This window comes from Hippichthys cyanospilos, chromosome 15 (genome assembly GCF_059441005.1).
Source record: "Hippichthys cyanospilos isolate Australia breed blue-spotted pipefish chromosome 15, RoL_Hcya_1.0, whole genome shotgun sequence".
Lineage (NCBI taxonomy): Eukaryota > Metazoa > Chordata > Actinopteri > Syngnathiformes > Syngnathidae > Hippichthys > Hippichthys cyanospilos.
The window spans coordinates 13076699-13097032 of NC_142383.1; the positions used below are offsets into that span (position 1 = coordinate 13076699).

Below are 20334 nucleotides of genomic sequence, written 5' to 3' on the forward strand. Positions count from 1 at the left end.
AAAATATGAGGGGTTTGTCTGCCGCAGCCTTTTGGATGGAGTCGGGCGTCGCTTTTTGTCCGAAAAAATGTGTCGTGTATAAATTGTTATTTTCAGGGGTGTTTCACTGAATTAGTTCCAGAAATAAAGGGATGTTTTTTTTCCTCTTTGTGAGACACTTTGACTTCATGTTTGGACACTCACTGTAGTGGCTGAAAGTGTTTCATGAAAAAAAAAAGAAGATATTTTATTGCAAATTTAAAATCAAGGCAGTCCACTAAATGAATTTGAATAATTTGTCATTTTAAATATCGAAGATTCGAAAATTTGTTCAACCTTGAACTTGATGTTTTGCTGTTGTGGCAGAATTCGGGATGAGTGTTTTGAAAAACATGTTTACAATACTTAGTTACTACATAACTCATTCAGTGCATTCATTTTCCAAGCTTCCTTTACCCTAACACTTGAAAATAATTATTTAAATAAATAAGATTGAGTTAGTTAATTGTGACATTTATGCATATTATACACAAGGTACAAATGGAAAGTTTCGCATTAAATCTGATTTGGATTGGGCTTGCATCATCATCTAAATATTTTACACAGGGTGGATTTTTTATTATTATTATTTTTATTTTTTTTTTTTTAATAAATCAAACATTTAAAGGGACACTGTGTAAGATTTGGCAGTTCTGGAGAAGTGGTATCCCATGTAATATAACTAAATGATAACTAGACCTATAATTCTATTTAAAACATACTGTTGGTCATCAAGAACATATGAATTTGCAAGTTTTTGAAATTTATAATCATTTTATTTATTCCTTTTTAATGGAAAACTGTTTAAATCTTACACAGTGTCCCTTTAAATACATTTTTCTTTGGGTTTATTACTGAAATTAAACTCATGCAGAAAGACCGATGAAAAAAAAAAAGATTTGATATTTTGATAATATCAACAAACCCTAAATAATAATAAATAAAACTTGCAGGTGTGAAGGGATATAAGACTTGTATGCATGCATGTAAAAAAAAATTGTGTGGGGTGGCCAATAGAGTAGCCAGAGAGTGATCATGTTCACCCCTGGACACCATGTAGCCCCGCCCCTTGGCAGACGCTAACTTTGCAATCTAGTCATGCACATAAAACATCTTTTGAACAACTGCACATTCATGTGATCATTCTATATGAAAAGGTTAAGAGAGCTCTTAGCTGAAACATCTTTCTCCTTTCAAGGACCTTTTTATGTAAACGCCCGTATATCATCTCGACTTTGTGATTGTAATTGCTGTAATTGAGGTGTGCTGCACAATAAGAATTCAGAAAACTAAAGTACATAATTTGACCCTTCGGGACAATGTTTAGTCACTGCGGTTGGATGTTACAAAGCCTTGACATTTATGAGCATTCGTGCCATTCTTCAACCACAGAAAAGAGATTTTAGAAAACTATCTAAACGAATATACTAATTAGGTTGGTTAAATTCGAGTATAAAACTGTTTTTTTTGTATTTTTTTTGGATGAATTGACATGACAAGAAAACACAAGAGGCTGTTTTAAAAAAAAAGGGGGAAAAAATCAGTATGGTTATGATGGACGTGCGAAAAAACAGATGAGTGTTTCTTTTATTGACTTTGGATCGTCGCTTTGACGTGCCAAGAGGACACACCCACACACACAGAAAGAAAGTTCTTCAGAATGAAGGATACATAAATGATGACACAGGCAACTTTTTCATTTTCCATTTCTGAGCCGAGAGAGAATTCAAGTTTTGTTCTCGGGCATGCTCATGAGTGGCTACAAATCAGGAAATAAAATTCAAAGCTACTTCCATCTTTTGCTCATTGAACTCAGTGAAACACAAAAGCCCGGTTTGTATTTTGTTAATCACTCCAAACACTTAATTGACTATATAAAGTGATCAAATAAACTTAGACCAACATTTAAGTTATTGACTCACTGCCCGTCACCTGAAAATGACTCGTAGTTGCTTAGAGAACAACCAATCATGGTTCACTTGTTAAATCAGCTTGTGCATTCAAGCTGAGCCGTGATTGGTTGTTAACTGAGCGCGAGCGATCGCAAGCAAGAAACAAAATAGTCAACTCAAGATGGATTTTGCGTCTTATCTTTTACATAAGTGGTAATAATCCAAATGCTATGTTAAGATTATTGCAGGTGCATAGAACATATTTAAAAAAAAAAGGGGGGGTGGGGAGTTGATTTTCCCTTTAAATAAATGAAATTCAGTGCAACAAAAAAGAGAGACTAGAACAAGAAATAAATGCTTAGAAACACCTTTGCATTCAAAAATACCGTTTGCTGGAGCCCCCTTTGTTGTTCTTCTATACAATTTCAAAAAAATAAATAAATGGAAATTTAGCCACATTACAGTCTGGTGGTCATGATATATTATTAGTGTAATTGTTCAATCAAATCAGATAACTGTAAAATCTTAAGAAATATTCAGAAAGTCACTTTTGTTTATAATTAGGGATTCATCAGCTAATTAATTCAAGGAATATATACTGAGTATTTTTTTTCCATCAATTCTACCAACAATATGAGTTAAAATGAAAAAATTAACTATTTTACAGTACTTTTCCCTTCAGTAAGTGTTTCATTTTAAAAGAGAGAAATTTAGGGACCAAAAAATAAGAATAAGCAAGAAAAGATAGGGACATTATTCAATGAAAAAAATTACACGGGCACACGCATGATATATACTGTAGATGTATACAAAACATAAAAAATATAACCTGTGAACGGGAACACGTTTTACCTTTTACAAGCTTTTATTGTTTTTATACCACAATTCTCAAGGAAAAAATATATAACGTTGATATAAACCTGCTGTTTAATGAGAGGCGAACAATAATATAATAAATGTCAAAATTTGGGCTGATGTCGATTATTTTGGAAACCGATTAATAAGGCGGGCCGTAACTTTAATGTAAAACACTTTTTGCTTGTTTTTTTTTTTTTTTAAATAACATTGTTGAAAAATATACGCTACCGTTTTTTTTCCCCCCCTTCGGACTGCGCACACGTGTGTGCATGCGTAGTAAGACCCATAATAGCCATGCATATTTTTATATAAGCTTTATTTACAATGTCGTCTCCAAATTTGACAGTCGGAAGCACATTATCAGATAGATGCTATCCATCTAACCACTTTTATTACCCTCCCTAAAAACGTTCAAGGCCTCCTCTTACTGCAATTACAAGATGTGATTATGTACATAGTGGGTTTGTATACAAGCAATAGAAAACTTGGCAAATGGAAAGTTAGTTTCAACTTCATTGTCCAAATAAGTAACAACAACAAAAAAAAGTAAAAACACTGCATAATGTAACAACTTATTAACAACTTACTGACAGTGTAAGAGGACATTTCTCCTCTGTACACAGTTAGCAGTCCATTAGTTTTCGCTGCATTTTTAGTCCGCTTACAATGACCGTTTGCCACTAAACCGTTTTATTAATTTCCCAAGTCAGGAAGCAGCCGCACGAGTAAGAAATATTTTCACTTGGAGGCTGAGAGTAAATCCGATATAAAGTAATTAGAGGTTTAAAATGTGCTTTTCTTGTAACAAGACTGAACAATCTTTTTAAGACCTGAAACCGTGTCATCCCTGTAAAGAAAAAAAGTAACACTCTGTCCACTCTTAAGCTTTGCGTCGTGCCAACAAAGGAAAAGATGCACTGCGGGACACCCCCCTTGTTGTGTAAGACAATTATTTAACGTCATAAGAAGTTATTGTGGTAATATAATACGAACACTTCTGCACATAACAAAAAAAGAATAAATAACCGCGTAAGATTAAAAAACTGCACTGCATAAGATAAAACGTTAACTCAATTAATCCCAGAGACGTTTTTATGTTGTTTTTTTTTTTGAAGGGTCCAGACATTCACTCCCAATTACTTATTTATATATATATATATATTTTTTTTGAGTGTTTGGCTCAAGAAGGGTCTATAAATGTGTGGTGCGAAATGAAAAAAGTGCCAAAGTAAACAGTTACTTTGGGTATATGGACTCTAAAAAGAAAATAACCTGATTATGTGTTTTACCAAATTTTCTGGGTTTGAAATGCAGAAAAGAACCCCCAAAATGGGTCATTTTGTACAAATGTTTTGCCAAAACTTGCGTCAAATTAACCAAAATATTGGGTTGGTCCTTTTTTTGGTTCATTTTGGCATCAAATGATTGTTAGAGTGTAACTGCTAAAGTAATCAAGTACTTTAGGTAATTAAATACTATGGTATTTAATTATATGTATATAAGGGCTAAACTAATTATTTCATTTAGTACCAGCTAATTTCAGGCCGTCTTTTAGCCAAATATTTGGAAGGGAAAAAGGTGAAAACAAAAACACGAATAAATACTTGAATGTATGGACTCAAAAAACTGAAATTTACGTCTTTGGGATTGAACATGATTGGGTAAAATGGGAAAAACAAAAGCGCTCATCAACACTTGTTTTTTATTACAAACTATGACTAGGGAGGTGGTTGATGGTCATTTCGTATTATTTTTTATTTTTACACAATAAAAGTGATGCTTAAGGTCAGGTAGCGCGACTGCCTTAAAAATCATCGCACCGAAAACAAAGGCACGTCTTGGGTGTCAAAAATTTGCATTTATGACTGTAACATGCATGTCGCCGCCACTTAAATATGTCGACATTTTAAGCCCTGCAAATGAAATATAAATATGCATTAAAAAGCTACAAAAAGTACAAAAGATGGTGCGTGATAAAGTTGACCTATGATCTTTTTTTGTGATTATTGGAATTACTTGCGCACAATGTGGGAAAAAAGGGGATTTTTACTTTAGTCTTTCTTAATTAAAAAAAAAAAAAAAAAAACACACATTAGCCTTCATAAGCTACTGTAGTTTTCTCAAATTTTCACAGATGCCTGACAATGGTAAATACTTGCTTTTGGCTCAATACTGGATTTTACTTCCTTGGACATACACTGTAACACGCAACGGATGCCTGCTTTATGTTCAAGTACAATATATACATTGTGTATCAAACCTGTATTACGTCACAAAATACATACTAACCAGACACATTCTATCTTAGAAAAATACTTAAACATGAACTTGTGATTTTTACGTTGTACACAAACATTTTCCCGTCCTATGCTTATCTGCTAAAACTTGAGGTAAAAGCCAAGGTAGCATGCTCGAGTTTTTTGTTGTTGTTGTTATTGGGTGATTTTTCTTTGGATTATTTTTCTCTCAAACACTGACATTAATTCACTACTGAACATGTGGAAATATGCTATTGAGGTATTCAGGACAGATGTGCCGTTCTGGCCCTGATTGAGGCCTTTGTAACAGCTGGAGTCGTAACAGACTTTATGCAGTTTCGAAACAAAGAGCAGGCATGTCCGTTCGGAGCACCAAATGAATAGTGATGGGAGTTATATGAGCGCAAACAAGCGGTGAAAGACTAAAAGTAGCTTGGAGTGAAATAGTTTCCTTTCTCACGGCTCCCTCTACTGGCAAGTCTGAGCATTGCAATGCCGCGGGGTGATGTTAGTGCTGATGCTGTTTATGCCGAGTTAACTCACAGTCAATGCAAAGTCATGCAAAGAGTCAGCAGGCAGGCATTTCATGCAGCGTGCGCCTCGGATTTCGCCAGCGCAGCGCGCCGACGGGCCAGGCCGTATCAGGCCGGTCGATCATGCTGGGATATTGCTGTTGGGGGGGAACAGGAGATAACTGTCAGATAGCAGGGAATGTTAGCAGCAAATTTTGGCAGGGATTTAGCCGGGTGACTGCAGAGCCTCAGACGTGATGTGGGGGAAAAAAAATAAAGTTATGGACATTGTTTGGATATAATATGTGCACAAAATTAAATCTAAAGGGGGAAACTGCAATTTACCAGGCCCAGCATCTTATCATAAAATTCCTCGGTGTGACTGTTTTGCTTCTAAAAATAATCAGGAGCAAAAATTATTTGTATTTTGCGCATCCATAACACATACTTGGCAGGCACAATTATTTTTGTGCAAACATTATTATCTAATTCGTGGCCAAAACAAGTTCTTTTTGGTAGTTTGGCCGATTGCAGCCTTATTTCGAGGTATCGGTACTTGCCACTAAGTGACCATTTTGATCAGATTTGAGAAAAAAATGCTATTTTGGAATAAGTGGGATTTCTGAATCAAAAGTACTCGTGGTGCCAGTGCTTGTGACCATTTTAAAATGGTATATATAAAAATATATGTAACATCTGTGGAGCTGGGCAATGTATCAAATTCATTTGATTCATTAGATATTTTATCAATCAAAAATGTGAAAATTAGCTAAATTGCGAAATTAATGCTGGTTTTATCAGGCGTGTTTGGAATGGATACCAACTACTTATCGTAATTGTGGTATTTAAACAAGTTATGCACAAGCTTTGAGTTAACTATTTTTTTGGCAATATTGCCCAGCCCTACCTTTCAGCTACATTTGTTAAAAAAACAAAAAAAAATCCCCATATCACGTCTGGGTCAAATTAAGAGTTTTCATGTTTCCAGGCCTGCGAGTAATATTAGTTTAAACTGAAGACTGTAAGCCACAAAAGTGTTGCATTAAAAAAAAACATGAAAGCGGTGCTCCACTCTAATCTTTCTTCAATTTCCACTTCCAGGGGATGGAGGTGTCCCAACACTTTTGATTTGAGTATGCAAATTTTTCGATTATGGCACTGAATGTTTTAGGAGATAACCATGTACAGTATACGCTGGTGAAACCTTTGACCCTTTTGACATGATTTCAACACTTTGAGCGCGAATACACAAGAATGTGTGTTTAAAAAAAAAAAAAAAAGGTAACGGAAACTGTATGATATAGGCAGAATCGTGCATGAGTACTGCATGTAAAGGTTGAGGTTAAGTGCTGTGTGATTAAAAACGCCAATGATAAAATAACGCTGGGCTGCGTGTGGTCTGTCATCACTTGAGTCGGGGGGGGAAATAAGTTTAGACGGGAATAAAAGCGGTGACGTTTTTGGCAGTCTTGCCTGGCATCTCTACCTCACGGATCTGATCGGGAAGAAAATCAAGGAAAAAAAAACACAAAGAAAATCAATAGGCAGAAGTTGAAACGAACAGTTGAGGGCTTTGTAAGGTAGTTTTGCTGGAGGTTTTCCTGCCTTTCTACCTTGCGGTAGCTGGCTGGACGTGTCCTGGGTAGGAGCGACGGGAACTGGTGGCTTGCCTCTGGCGGGCCAGGAAAGACTGACTAGAGCCCGTGTTGGCTAATCTGTCTTCAGCCGCCTTCTTCTGGAAAGTCATTCCCTGGGAAAACAAATGAAAAGACGAGTATAAAACAGAATCAGCACAATCGGCTTGTAATTTATCCTTTTTGTAACAGACGCCGCAGCGGGAATCAATTATCACCAGCCCGCTAATGTTGATGAATTGGGTGGGGGGAAAATACATTAAATATACATAAGTGTTAATTTAAGACATAAAGACCATTTCCATCAGATCAGCTGAACATCTGTTATGTTTAGCCTTGTACTGCCATCTTGTGATGAACATATGAAAATTGAGAGCGCTGTCAGTTTAGCTACCAAAATTAGTCACTGAAAGAATTCATCCATTCATGCATCAAAATGTGACTTCTTTATTCATTAGAATTAAACGGTTTGTCAAAATCCTATTCATTCTAATTCATTAATCTAAAATATACATTTGTAATAAAATCTGTGTGTGAGTTCCTGTATGGCTATAATTGTGAGAACCGCTTTGAGTTTTCTACCGACATAACGAGGACATTTAGGCCGGTCTTCACTTACTTAGATGTTTTTTTGAGGGTTTAGGCAATCATTTCTGATGGTTTAGGTTAGGCACGAAGAAAAGCGTCATATCAATGGATGGCCTCACAAGTATAGCCGTACAAAAATGTGTGTGTGTGTGACAAAAAGGGTAAAATGTGATCGTATGGATTTATGTCCGAGAAGAAAAGTTTTTTTATGTCCACTGCTCCCAACATTTTCGTTTTTGTGAGTGTTTTGGGGACAACTGTGAATAGATTATTTCAAAGACCTCTTTTTCAAGCCGTTGATGTCAGTCTTACCATATTGTACCAGGCGGACACAATGAGTTTCTCCTCATAATCCCTCTGGCTCTTCGTCTTATCCATTTCTTTCTGTTGTGGAAAAAAAAAAGACACTTTAAAAAATGTTCTGAATTAAACTGATCTGAACAGGATCGCACAGTTCTTATCTTAAGTCACTCGTGATCTTTTGTCGAAAAAATGGCCACCCCATATTGGTGATGAAGCTTAAATGATTACCTCCAACGAATGCAACATCCGCTCTTTCTCCTGAAGCTGGTTCTTCAAGGCCTGAACTTCTGGACCAGAGCCCTGGTTCTGCTTAGGATCCAGCGTACGAATCACCTGAGAACCCAATGTGAACGGTCATACATGTTCTCTGTTCATACCTCCAAATGAAAGAAAAAAAAAAAAAAAATCCTCACGCTCTTGGCTTTCTCCAGGTATTTCTTATACCGCTCCTCCATTTGCTTCATCTCATCATCTTTCTTTTTCAAGGCCTCCTCCAGTTCATCCACTCGTTGAGCTAACGGAAGGGGAGAACAATTTTAACCAAATGCATTCACCCGTTAAGTTGCATTAAGCTCTAAACTTACAGCTGGCCGTGTATTTGGGCTCCATCTCATCAATTATGTTATTCTTCTTGATTAACTCGTTGTTCAACTCTTGGATCTTCTCTCTGGTATAAAAAAAACAAGCAAACAAACAAAAAAACAATTACAAAAATATTCAACAAATATTTCACATGTATACTTATTATACATCTAAATACTTCATTTTGAAAAAAGTGCAGCCCGTAAAAGGATTACTTACATGTGCTCCGCTAATTTCTTCTTCACAATGGAGGACTGAAAGAGAAAATTGAGAACTGAATCAAACGAATATTCTTGATGAACTTAGTCTCAACTCATTTAATTCCAAAGACATATTTTTACGTTTTTTGAGAGTGTGTGTGTGTGTGTGTGTGTGTTAGCATTAGAGAGTTTAAAATGACTAGCACTGAGTGATTAAAATGCAACCGAAACGTTTCATTCCGTACATCATCTGCTTTGGATCCTTGCTCCTGAAGATTCTTCTGTAGCTCTTCGATCTGACTCTGTTCCTCCATCAAGCGCTGATTTGTTAACCTGCAAACAGAAACCAGTCAGACAACATAGTTTGGAACAAGGCACAGAGTTTATAATCTGATATTATGAAATTCAATATCACAGAGGTGAATTTGAGGTAAAAAGGTTACTGTGTTACTAGTTTTTTTTTTTTTTTTTTGCACTTATCAAAAAACACAAGCCAGAATTGTTACATTTCAGGATATGCTTCATTTTTGTGTGTGCATTTTGCTAACCTGTTTTCAGTCTCAAGTTCACTTTTCCTTCGATCCGAGTCTTCCAAGAGACTCTGTAGAAGTGCAATTTTCTCGTTATCCGAGCCCTCTTGAGCCAGCTTCAGCATTTTGTTCTCATGCTGAAGGCGAATTAAATGCTCCCTGTGTGAAAACGCATCGATGAAACGTAATTACGTTGAGAACTCGGTTCTTTTCACTGAGTTGCGGTAATCCCGTCTTTAAACACTTCATTGGCACCCAAGCAACGTTTGATAGGATTAAAACTGAAAGCGATAATCAAATTAAGTTTTGAAAGTGGGAGAGAGGGGGAGGAAATTTTTCAAAGTTCACATGTATAGTGGGGGTATTTAAAAATGCAATTAAATATCATTGGCACAAAATCAAGGCCTCTTGGAAAGCAGCAGTCAGGCTGATGTAACTGGAACGTTTCTGTTACATAACTCAGTTAGGGAGGAGCACTTTTTAGGCCAACCTCATAAAACAAACAACGGCAGGAGTGGAAAGCGGAATAAGCTACAAAGCATGTGGTTGCAAAATGAACTGCAGCAAAGAAAATCTGTCAATTTAAAAACAAACAACAGAGAGGTGACGAGAACATACCGAATTTCTGGCGTTGTGATCTCAGCTGCCAACGAATCTGAGCCACTGGCTAGTGGAAGAAGACCTGAGCAAAAAGATGGTCTTGTTAGTATTATTTCATACGTTTTAAATAGATCAGTTAAATTGTGCCATTTTTTTTAGCATTATACTTGATGTAAGCTGTCCCTCTTGAGCTTGGACACAATGCAGTTCCTCAATCGTCTCCTTCAAAGAGTCCCTCTCTGTCCGCATTCGCTACAATAACAAAATTGAAACGTGCCTTTAACTAATGTAATGTCAGTCTTGACAATTTGGGGATTTTTGACGCATATACTGTGCATACATCTTTTTCCTTCTGTAAAGAGTCTACTTTCTCTTTGACACGTTTGTACTCAAACTCCATCTTGTCAGCCTTTTTGGATTCTTCTGACAGTCTGTTCTGAAGTTCCACTACCTGCACAGACCGGAAGAGACGATCACTGCCACTGCAAGTCATGTGAGGACTAAAATGGGTATGGACTATTTAAGTTACCTGTCTCTTATATGTCTCCAACTGGCCCTTGGTGGCATTAGCCTTTCGAAGGTCCTCCTCTAAACTGATATTCGTTTGCATTAACACTGTGTTCTTTTCCTCCAAAAGCTTACTCTGTGGAAACAAAACAGATTGCGTTTATGCAACAGAGTTTCTAGCAAGGTGGTGAAAGATGCCTGAGCTACATAGAGTATTGTTACATTAGCAAAACACAGCAGAGAGACAAAGCTAGCAATGAAACACATCAATTATGTCCTTTCTTTTTAGGGTGTCAAGTTATGCATGAGAACAGGTTTCAAGCAACCTTTGCAACATTTAGAAAATGGAAATGCAATCAAGTAGATACATCCTACTGAGATCCAGTCTATTAATTAGTCCATTGTTGTGTCCGCTTTGTTTCAACAAGACGGCAAAGTTAATTGCAACCTAACTAAACACACGAAACATCATTGGGAAGGCCTAAAGGTCTTCTATTGAGCACAGTAGGACTTAGCAGGTTAACTCAAACGAGTCAAAAGGTATAAACCAAAAACAATGCCCGCTGCAGTGGACACAAGACAATAGGCTGGGTCTCAGGAGGATGACAAACTTAACTAAGAAGGTGTTTGCATGCATGTACCTGTCTTCTGAGAAGTCCCAAGTCCTCAAGTTTCTTCTTGTAGTGTTCTACTGTGCCCTCAAGCTTTGACACCTTGTCTGAAGAATGCCTGGTTGGAAAATGATACATGGTTTATTCTTCATCAGATATTTCTAGACAGGGGACATTGAAGGCATCATCACAAACAATGGGGTTGCTTACCTGAGCACATCTATCTCATCCTTCAGTGACTGGGCTTCATCAGCCAGAGAAGTCAGCTCTTCATTCTGTGACCTCACATCCAAGAGTTCTTTTTCAAGCTCCTCACAGCGGATCCGGTAGTCATCTTTTGATGCTTCCAACCTGGAAAATTAGGACCCGCTGCGTTAATCAATTCCAAACTCTTTCATAAGATCAGTAACTTTTCTTTGTGGTGAATCCACACCTGAATGTTTCTTCCTGGAGCTGCTCTAGTTGTGTCTGGAGCTGAAGGTGTCTGCGGCCAGCTGGGCTATTTATATCCTCGATAGAATCTGACTGATTGAGTCGCTCCATTAAAACCTGATTTTCTGCTAGCAAACTACTCTTTTCCTCCTGCAGGGCCGCCACCTGAAGTTCAAGGGTAAAATTAATGTCATGACATAAACGAGACGGATGACAATAAATTCAAGTCCCCCCCACCCAGCCCTATATGACACCTAAAAGAGTCGCTACAATGCAATATCAGTTCTGGTAAATACGTAAACACACGGCAAATCTTCACGCAAACCAACAAAGAGGGCTACATCTTGTTTGATGTTGTCTTCTCTGTGTGAAAGACAGGGTATCAAACTCCACACCAAGCAAAGCACAAGCTGTATCCTAAATTTAGTTCATGACTACTATACCGCTTGTCCCTAAATATAGATTTATCTTGAAATTTACGGCTGTGTCCACGCAAACAGAGGTATTACTAGAAAAGCAATAAAGTCAGTAATGTGATTGCAAATGAAGTGGCTCATAATGTAATGTGATTCATTATGTCAACAAAATATTAACTTGTTCACTGCCATCGACAGCTACATCAGTCAAAAATCAATTTTAACTGGGTTGGCACTAAACGACAAGTTAATCACGGCCAGCGCAGTAAAAACGATTTTTTTTTTTTTTAAACTACAGCCATCAATGATTATGAGTAAAACCTATTTGTGACCTAAATACAGTCCTGTTGTGTGGGAAGGCATGATACAGAGAAAAAGACAGGAGATTAGTAGTGAAGGACTGACACATGACACAACTCTGTAGTTATGGTCAGTGCACCTTAAGTTGTGTGTAAACGTGTGCATAGTTGTACACAAATGTGTACACACACAGATAACACGGAAGGGGTAATTTGATGCAAGCAAACTCAAAAAACAGAAAAAAAAATTGGGACTTTTATTAGACACACCACACAGATAAAAATAAGCAGAAATAAAGTTTGAATTTACCCTCTCTTCTAGCTCATTAAACTCTAACCTCAGTCTATCGCGCTCCTCTTGGACATGGAGGGCCTTTAAAGCAAGGCACAAAGTATATTGAAATTGTTAGGAAATTAGACGAAACAGATTGAACACAACAGGAAATGAGATAATCCTTTAAACCACGGCTCATTTCTGAAGCTGGCGGGAAATCCATGTATCCAAAAAAAAAAAAAGTTAATTCTGATCATCTGTCATGATGACGTGCACTGAAGGCATATAAGCATTTTAAGGAAAGTGATAAGAACCAGCAGGAAGGAAGCAAGTGACGATACCATGTCATCATAATTCAACAAAATAGAGGGGCGCAGGGACAAAGCTAGATCACGTAATGGCAGATGTGAAAAGACTAACTGCTCACAGTGTGATTTACAAACACAATAGGTCTTTAATAAATACAGGATTAGAATTACATGAAACCAACCTGCATATCTAGCTCACGACACCTCTGGGAAATCTCCTCTTTTGTGGCCAAAGCTTCATTCAGCTCCTCAACTGACTTCTTCAACTAAAAATGCAAACAAACAAACAAAAAAAAAAGTTTATTTCATTTATTTGAGGATAAACTTTCTAACAGAATTTCTCAGTCAAGCACACAATTGTCAAACCTTGTCAACAAAATAGTAAGACAAACTATGGCAAATTATGTAAATATACGCATGTTAAAAGTGGTGATATTGTACAATAATTGTAAAATCATTGCTATAAACATGTCTAACTGGTCATTTAATTTGCTTCCCTTTTCCAAAACAACAAACAGACTTTCAATTTTGAGGTGAAATCATTCCGCGAGGCTTCCACTGAGTCAAAATGAGGAAGTTATAGGACACTCGTCACACTTTTGACATGCCCAAGAGAGTTAACTGATTGCTCCTAATCAATTTGGTTAGAAAAATGTTGAAAAAAGAAAAAAAAAAGAAAAAATAAGGCTTATCATGAAAAAATGCTGAACTGAACCATATATTTGGAAACACAAGCCTTCTACTGGACAGCCACAATTAATTAAAGCATTTGAAATACATTTTCCAAAAATGAGAAGCATTTTTCAACTTGTGGGAACATTTATTAAGCCACATTAAAGCACATATTACATTTACATCTCATTAACATGCGGGCCGTGCAACTTCGTAACGACAATCGTTAAACAAATAGTTCTGCGAGCGAGTCGAGAAAGCGAGAGTCAACAAATGTGCATACCTGTCTGTCTAGATCCACGTAGGAGTCATTCCCTCCCGTCACTGGCGTCTCTTTACTCATCAGCTGACAAACACAAAAACAAAGGATTGAAGGTATGACTGACAGTGCTCAACCCCAAAGAAGAGAAAGGCTTTCGCAACACCCCACTCGCTGCGCTGAGCATAAACAACATTATTATCTACAAAAACGGCATAAGTTTACCTTAAACTGTATCCTTTTTAACATTAACACGACTTTCAAGAGCTATTAATCACTTTTTATAGTGTTTGTACAAATAAAATAGTCTAAAACGGCAAAAAACAAGTGCAATAAAGTGCCTGAAAAAATGCTAATCCTTATTTTATTGTAATTATGCTTCACATGCCAAAAACAAAGCATAAATGGCTAAATTCTCATCAATCTTAACCATCACCTAAAAGCACCAAAAAGACTTGAAAAACTACCTCTTGGATGGCTGTCATGACGACATGCTGAACCGATTCCTCCATCATCATGATGGTTTGAATGTATTCTAAAGAACAACACAAAATGATTACGTTGAGTGTCGATCAACTGGACAGCGTAATAATATTTTGCAGGACTTTTGTCACAAAACGTGTCAATTTTGTGAGCACCTTGCTTCTGTTCACAGTTGACAGCACAGCCTAGAATGAGTTGAAGCATCCTTCCAAGTTCCGCCGGGTCGGAGTGTTCGCCGATGAGAGTGACGTCAGGTAGCGTGAAGTCGTTTATGTGTTGGCCGAGAATCTTAAAAGGAAAGGCAGACAAATATTTACAATTTTCCTCATCACTCAACACAATTATCTGTCCCGTGAACATCACCAGGAGCAGATTTTTGAATATTTAAAGCTTATAAAAACAACATAAACAGCCACGGGACATACATATCCTAATAAAGTCTTCAAAGTAAAATGGTTCTTTATGCAGCAAGGATGTACAGAATTAAAATAAATATGTCTTACCTCCTGATTATAATCCAGGATGCCTTTGAGAATTTTTTTTAGATTGCTGACCTGAAACAAATGAGCATTTATGCAAACATCTTAACATTTGTACGAAATACGATGCAAGGAAAATTACTATTGTAAAAAGAGAGTTCATCATTTCCTCTTATAGTCCAAATAATTAGAATACCACCACTATGTTCATTTGGTTGTAATAATGATCTACTTTGAAAGAAACTTATTCACAACCCTTAACGTGTGCATCATTAAAAAAAATGCAAAGAAATGCCTCCTCACCTTTAACCTCCAGTTGTCCCCCACATCTGGCTTGATTCGACTGATCCATGCATCATTAAAATACACTTCGTCACTGCAAATTAACAAAAAAAAAATTCTGTCATTAAAGGGAATAATCAAATGTGCATTCCAGTAAGATTCACTCAATATTTAGCTGTTTCCTTTGTAAATGTAAGTTGCAGCCTCCGGGGATACAACCGGAAAAAGAATGTGGAAAAAAAAAAAAGATTCTAAACTTACATTTTTTGTAGCGCCTGAGCCATAACGACACCACTTGTCATGTCCTCTACAGTCTTGCATTGAGCCTGCACCCCGAATGTTTGAACCTAAACAAAAGACAAAATTGTTGAATTGGATTATGCCTTATGCAGGATATAATAACATTGTAGAGTGTAAAATAAAAAAAACAAAACACTTGAGGTAATCAGTGGTTTATTAGGTAACTTTGATTTAAACTTAAAGACATTCAACAAGGCTTTGAGCTGTACTACAAACATGATTTATATTAAAGCATGCTAAAGTATAAAATTATGCATGGCTATAAATTCCTAGATAACACTGTAAGTCATTTATTTCAGTCATTTACTGAGTTGTGTCTTTTCTACTTAAAGCAAAAGAAATCTGTTGCACAGAATGGCAAGTCCATGCCTACAATCCATGTGACAAAGGCGGTGAAATTGAGAGCAGGAATGTTGGAAATCTGACAAGAAGGAAATGACTAGATTGAACCCCTGCTTATATCAATTTCCCTCTTTTTTTTCCCAATAACATGGCTCAAGAGAGCACATTTTTTTCCCAAACAAATCGTTAGAAAAAATACATAAAAAGAGAAAACTGAAGAGGATTTGTTAAAATGCCCACAAAAAAAGTTGGATGTCATTTAAGGTGGAAAATTAACCACCCCCAAAATTCAATCAATTGGTAATGATATTATCTATACCAACAACAACATAGATTGTGCTGCACTGATGTGATTAACTGAACCGAAAAGGCCTCAACTCATCTTAAAAGGATTTCTCATTTGAGTGGCTCCGTGTCCGGCAGACAAATATCTCAAGACTGCCCGCTGGTCCACAGCCAGTACACAGAACCCAAACAACATCCCTTTATTACGTAACAACTTATAGCAAGGAAACTGAGTCAATTTCACCCGTTTTCATCATTTCAGACTGTTATAGTAGAATTCTTTCTATGTAAAGATGTATTGCATGTGTGACTTTTCTTGGCGATGGATTATCAATAAAAAATCAAAAAAAAACTTCCTGTTTTTCATAACTGGCATGATTGGCCAAAAATGGTTGTCAGAGCATTTTACTGTGGTATATTTGTTGTTCAATTGATTTCTGGAGCAGCTCAAGGATGAAAGTATGTAATAAAATAATTTACAAAATTAAAAAAAAAATGCAAATCATACTTCACTGCAACATTTGGTCGTTTTACACCCTTCCTTTCCCAGGAAAGAAGTGGAAGGGAAAAAAAACAAAACAACAGCTAATGCAGAAAGACTCAGGGTAGCCCAAAGAGACAATAATATTTAAAACATTTCCCAGCTGTCATCAGAACGTGGAGCATTCTTTACAATTGATGGCCGTCACCATATAATATATGGGGTGCATGATGACAACACTTATTTTTGAGCGGTGTTGATGTCACCCCCCCCCCTTTTTTTTTTAACCTTCTAAATCCCAGGCAGCAACAGAAAGACTAAGCCATGCTATAATGCTAACAACTAGCTAGCTTGGAAAAGAGGTCAGAGATGGGGGGTTATCAACAGAGGCACTGAAAAGGGGGTCATGGAATTAAAGTCGGGGTTAAGCAAAAAAAAAAAAACACTTGAGTAAAAATAATTTTGCTCTTCCTCTGATACAAAGTACCCAAATGAAATGGGATGCAAGTTACTAGCCTGACCCTGTTTATAAATGCCTACAAAAAAAAAAAAAGTGCAATTATTTTGGTATGATACCAGAGTTTCAGGAACTACCTTTGTAATGGTATTGCTTAGCGTGTCTTATTCAGCGACTCAAGAAGATAGATTGTGTGACATCCTCTCTTTTATTTTGAGCTCGTCTGCCAAAAAATTGAGTCAATAATGCAATAATCTGAATAATTCTTAACAAAATAAAGGCATATAACAGAACATTTGTGTAATCGCGAAAAAGAAGTAGCCATTGCACACATTAGTTAAATTTCTCAATGTTCTAACTACATTGCTTTTATTTTGAAAAGAAGACTGATCTGTTCTTATTAAGGCATTAATAAGCATTAAATTAGATTTACCTGGAAAAACCTTGTAAAAATATCATGTGCCTTCACAAATCTCCAAAGGTATTTGTCCCCCATTTGAGAGGTGCTGCTCTTTACCACTAGAGCATGAACCCGCAAATAATGAACACCTCTCTCATAAGTAATAAATATTACCAACTATAACATTATAGAGCCAACTATTGTACACGATTAAATTCCACAAGTGGTCATACAGTTGTGGTTGGGTGGCGTTCACAGGTATGTTAGGAATGTTTGCCCAAGGCTAAAATGAAGAATGGCTGGAAGTTTCGATGTGATATACAGTACACTTGCAGATTCTTAAAACGTTTTATGGCCAAAACTGAGCGCATGCCAATGACATAACTTGACCCCCCTAGAGTATTTACTGCACACAAGAAATACATTGGAATTAGATTTTTTTTTTTTAATGATTCGTATAGCACACTTAATGCATCTCTTTATTGGTGATGAATTTGTTACATGATGTAAAGTACATTCTGATTTATTTATGTTTAAAATGACCACTAAAATATTTCCCACAGTGGCACCTACCTGTGACAATTTACTTTCATTGCAGTGGCCATGACACCAAGTTACCTTTTAGCTTCAATGGGTGCTTTCACACTGGCGCCCTTTGTTATTTTGTTTTCACTCTTTGTACAGTTTGTTTGGGATGGTTTGACCAAACTTACGCTTTTAAAGTCAATTCAATTATTTTTATCATTTTTTTTTAATGAAAAATTTGCTGCACAAGAGAATCACTGCTAATAATTTTTTTAACAGTAACTCAGCGCTGCTGTTAAATGTGTACTGTATGAGTACACTAGGGGAACAAAAATGAAATTATTGGTAATATTTAAGTATGCTAACATGGCAGCTTGGTTGAGAAGCAGTACACTATGCCAGACAAAGCACTGTTTTAACACAGTGCATATTTTCACTGTAAACTACAGACAATGCAGGCAGTGTATAATCCAAAACATGCCATTTCTCTCCTCTGTTGACAGTGTACTAGCGGGTTGGTATTTATATTTATACAGTGGCATTACATTCTTGTTCAAATTCCTAAGATTAAAAATGATTGGTATTTATGGTGTTATAATAGTGAATATAAAGGGACTATGCACTACTTGTTTATCACATGTTTTTTGCCGATAAAAAAAATCATGCTAAATCATTTCAAAGTTTTCTGTCAGTGACCTAAACTGTGTGATGTTTTCTTTATTACTAAACTGAAATGGTTGCATGTATGCACACCCTCTTATAAACTGTGATGTGGCTGTGTTAAGTATGAATCACAAAGCCATGCTAAATGGGAGCACAAAATTTAAAGTCTCTTTCATTATTCAAATATAAATCTCGGATGTTTGAGTAGGTTTTTCCTGACCTGCGGTCAGAACCTCTGGTCTTACATTCAGTTTTTGCTCACACATAATTAATAAAAGCACAGCTATCTGCACTGATATCAGTGTCTTTATTAGGTTTCATATTACAAGATCTTCAACTAACCCACACTTTTATGTGTTTTCTATTTTGTATACATTTGAGTCCATTGTGCTATTTCATGAGTGTAAACAAAGAAAGTTAACTTTCGGTCACATTTCTTGTGAATTCGTTTTTGAAGGCCTATCCCAACAGTTTATTTAAAGTGGATGATGCTGTGCAAAATCTGGAGTTGCACATTTGCAATTTTTGTCTATTTATGTGGTCATTTATGCTCAGAGGTTACTCAGCAGTTACACTTTCATTTTACTTTTACTTATTATTATTATAAAGTATAAGTGCACTTACTTAAGTGTGATATATTTCTGTATATTACTGTATAGTGTAACGATGCCACAGTATTTCGTTTTTGGACCAAAATGGGAAGCATTAACACTATTGACATGTAATGATTATAAATGAAAACATTGGAGCTAAGGTGTGAATATAAACATGAGCACATGCGTGGTTCATAAACAAAATAATAGGAATTAATGATCGGAACTAGTGAAGCTGAACGCAAAAATGATCAAAATAAACAAAGGGCGAACGTCCTGCGATCGATCCCACGAGTGAAAGAATCTTCGAATGTATTTTCAGAACCTCTAGACTTGCCTGTCACAAAACCGCTTGACATTTATCAGGAAATTTGACCTGCCCAAATATCCGCTTGCCAAAAAAAGATAAACCTCACTAGATTAGACGGCTTGCAAGCGGCTAGCTCACAAAACATCAGCAGCTCAGGCAGCCAACAGCTGGCCTGCATACGTCAGCGACGTGCGCTCGTGTCATTTTTCCTACTGCCGCCTAGCATTACCACTGTAAACCCACTAGCTAACGTTAGCATCGTATGCTAGCTCTCTAGCTAGCTAGCTAGCTAGCTAGCTAGCTAGCTCTCTGCGCCGGAGGAAAAAAAAAATTCCAGACATGACGGTCGATGACCTACCCATGTTAGAAGGCTTTCACAGAGTTCCACTCGATCTAAGGATCCCGATGTAGTCATTGTAAAATAAAAGTAGATGGAATCTAGAGCCTAAAGTTACTAGCAACCTCAGACGCTCCCGAGGTCTCTCGCTCTCTGGGTGTCTCACAAATTAATTCACACGGGCGTCTGCCTGAGGCGGCCTGAGTGGGCGGAGTCTAAAACTCCATTCGAGACAGTACTGTAAACTAATGTTTTCCAAAATACACATTAGAGAAATGTCAGCAAACACAAACACAAAAATATTGTTCATCAGTGGAAAGTAATGAAGTACAAATACGTTGTTACCGCATGTGCATAAATTGATTTTTTCCGATGTATGCGCATGATCATTTTAAAACAGTAACTGCCATTCTGGATGGTCTACTCTAAATAATAAAAAATAAATAAATAAAAAAAAAACTACATGAATACATAAACAAACGATGAAGGGATTTTTTTTTCCAGCATTCTCCATTATGAAGTATCACAGTGAGCGACGTTGTGTAGTTTATGCCACTATGAGTTTTACTTTTGAACCATTCAGTCCCCAAAACATTTTGCGTTTTTAAATATATATATATATATATATATATATATATATATAT

General features: G+C 36.7%; 1 protein-coding gene across 4 annotated transcripts; it reads right to left on the reverse strand.

The window, feature by feature from the left end:
- Positions 1-1589: 1589 nt before the first annotated feature.
- Positions 1590-19856, reverse strand: hook3 (hook microtubule-tethering protein 3). Of its 4 annotated transcripts, none has more exons than XM_088435179.1 (25): positions 19712-19856; positions 15259-15344; positions 15019-15091; positions 14740-14790; positions 14392-14524; positions 14221-14288; positions 13778-13840; positions 13005-13088; positions 12551-12613; positions 11527-11690; positions 11304-11444; positions 11124-11211; positions 10505-10618; positions 10316-10426; positions 10143-10227; positions 9994-10057; positions 9394-9534; positions 9091-9178; positions 8865-8899; positions 8648-8730; positions 8477-8577; positions 8292-8396; positions 8073-8144; positions 7152-7288; positions 1590-5696 (listed from the first exon to the last, which is right to left on the reverse strand). In XM_088435179.1, exons 1-25 carry the CDS (start codon positions 19766-19768, stop codon positions 5681-5683), a joined length of 2223 nt encoding a protein of 740 aa, XP_088291305.1. In that variant the 5' UTR covers positions 19769-19856; the 3' UTR covers positions 1590-5680. The 4 variants fall into 4 exon arrangements, with proteins under 4 accessions (XP_088291305.1, XP_088291306.1, XP_088291308.1 ...); XM_088435180.1 differs by having other exon boundaries at positions 1590-7033; XM_088435182.1 differs by lacking the exon at positions 12551-12613.
- Between the last annotated feature and the right edge of the window lie 478 nt (positions 19857-20334).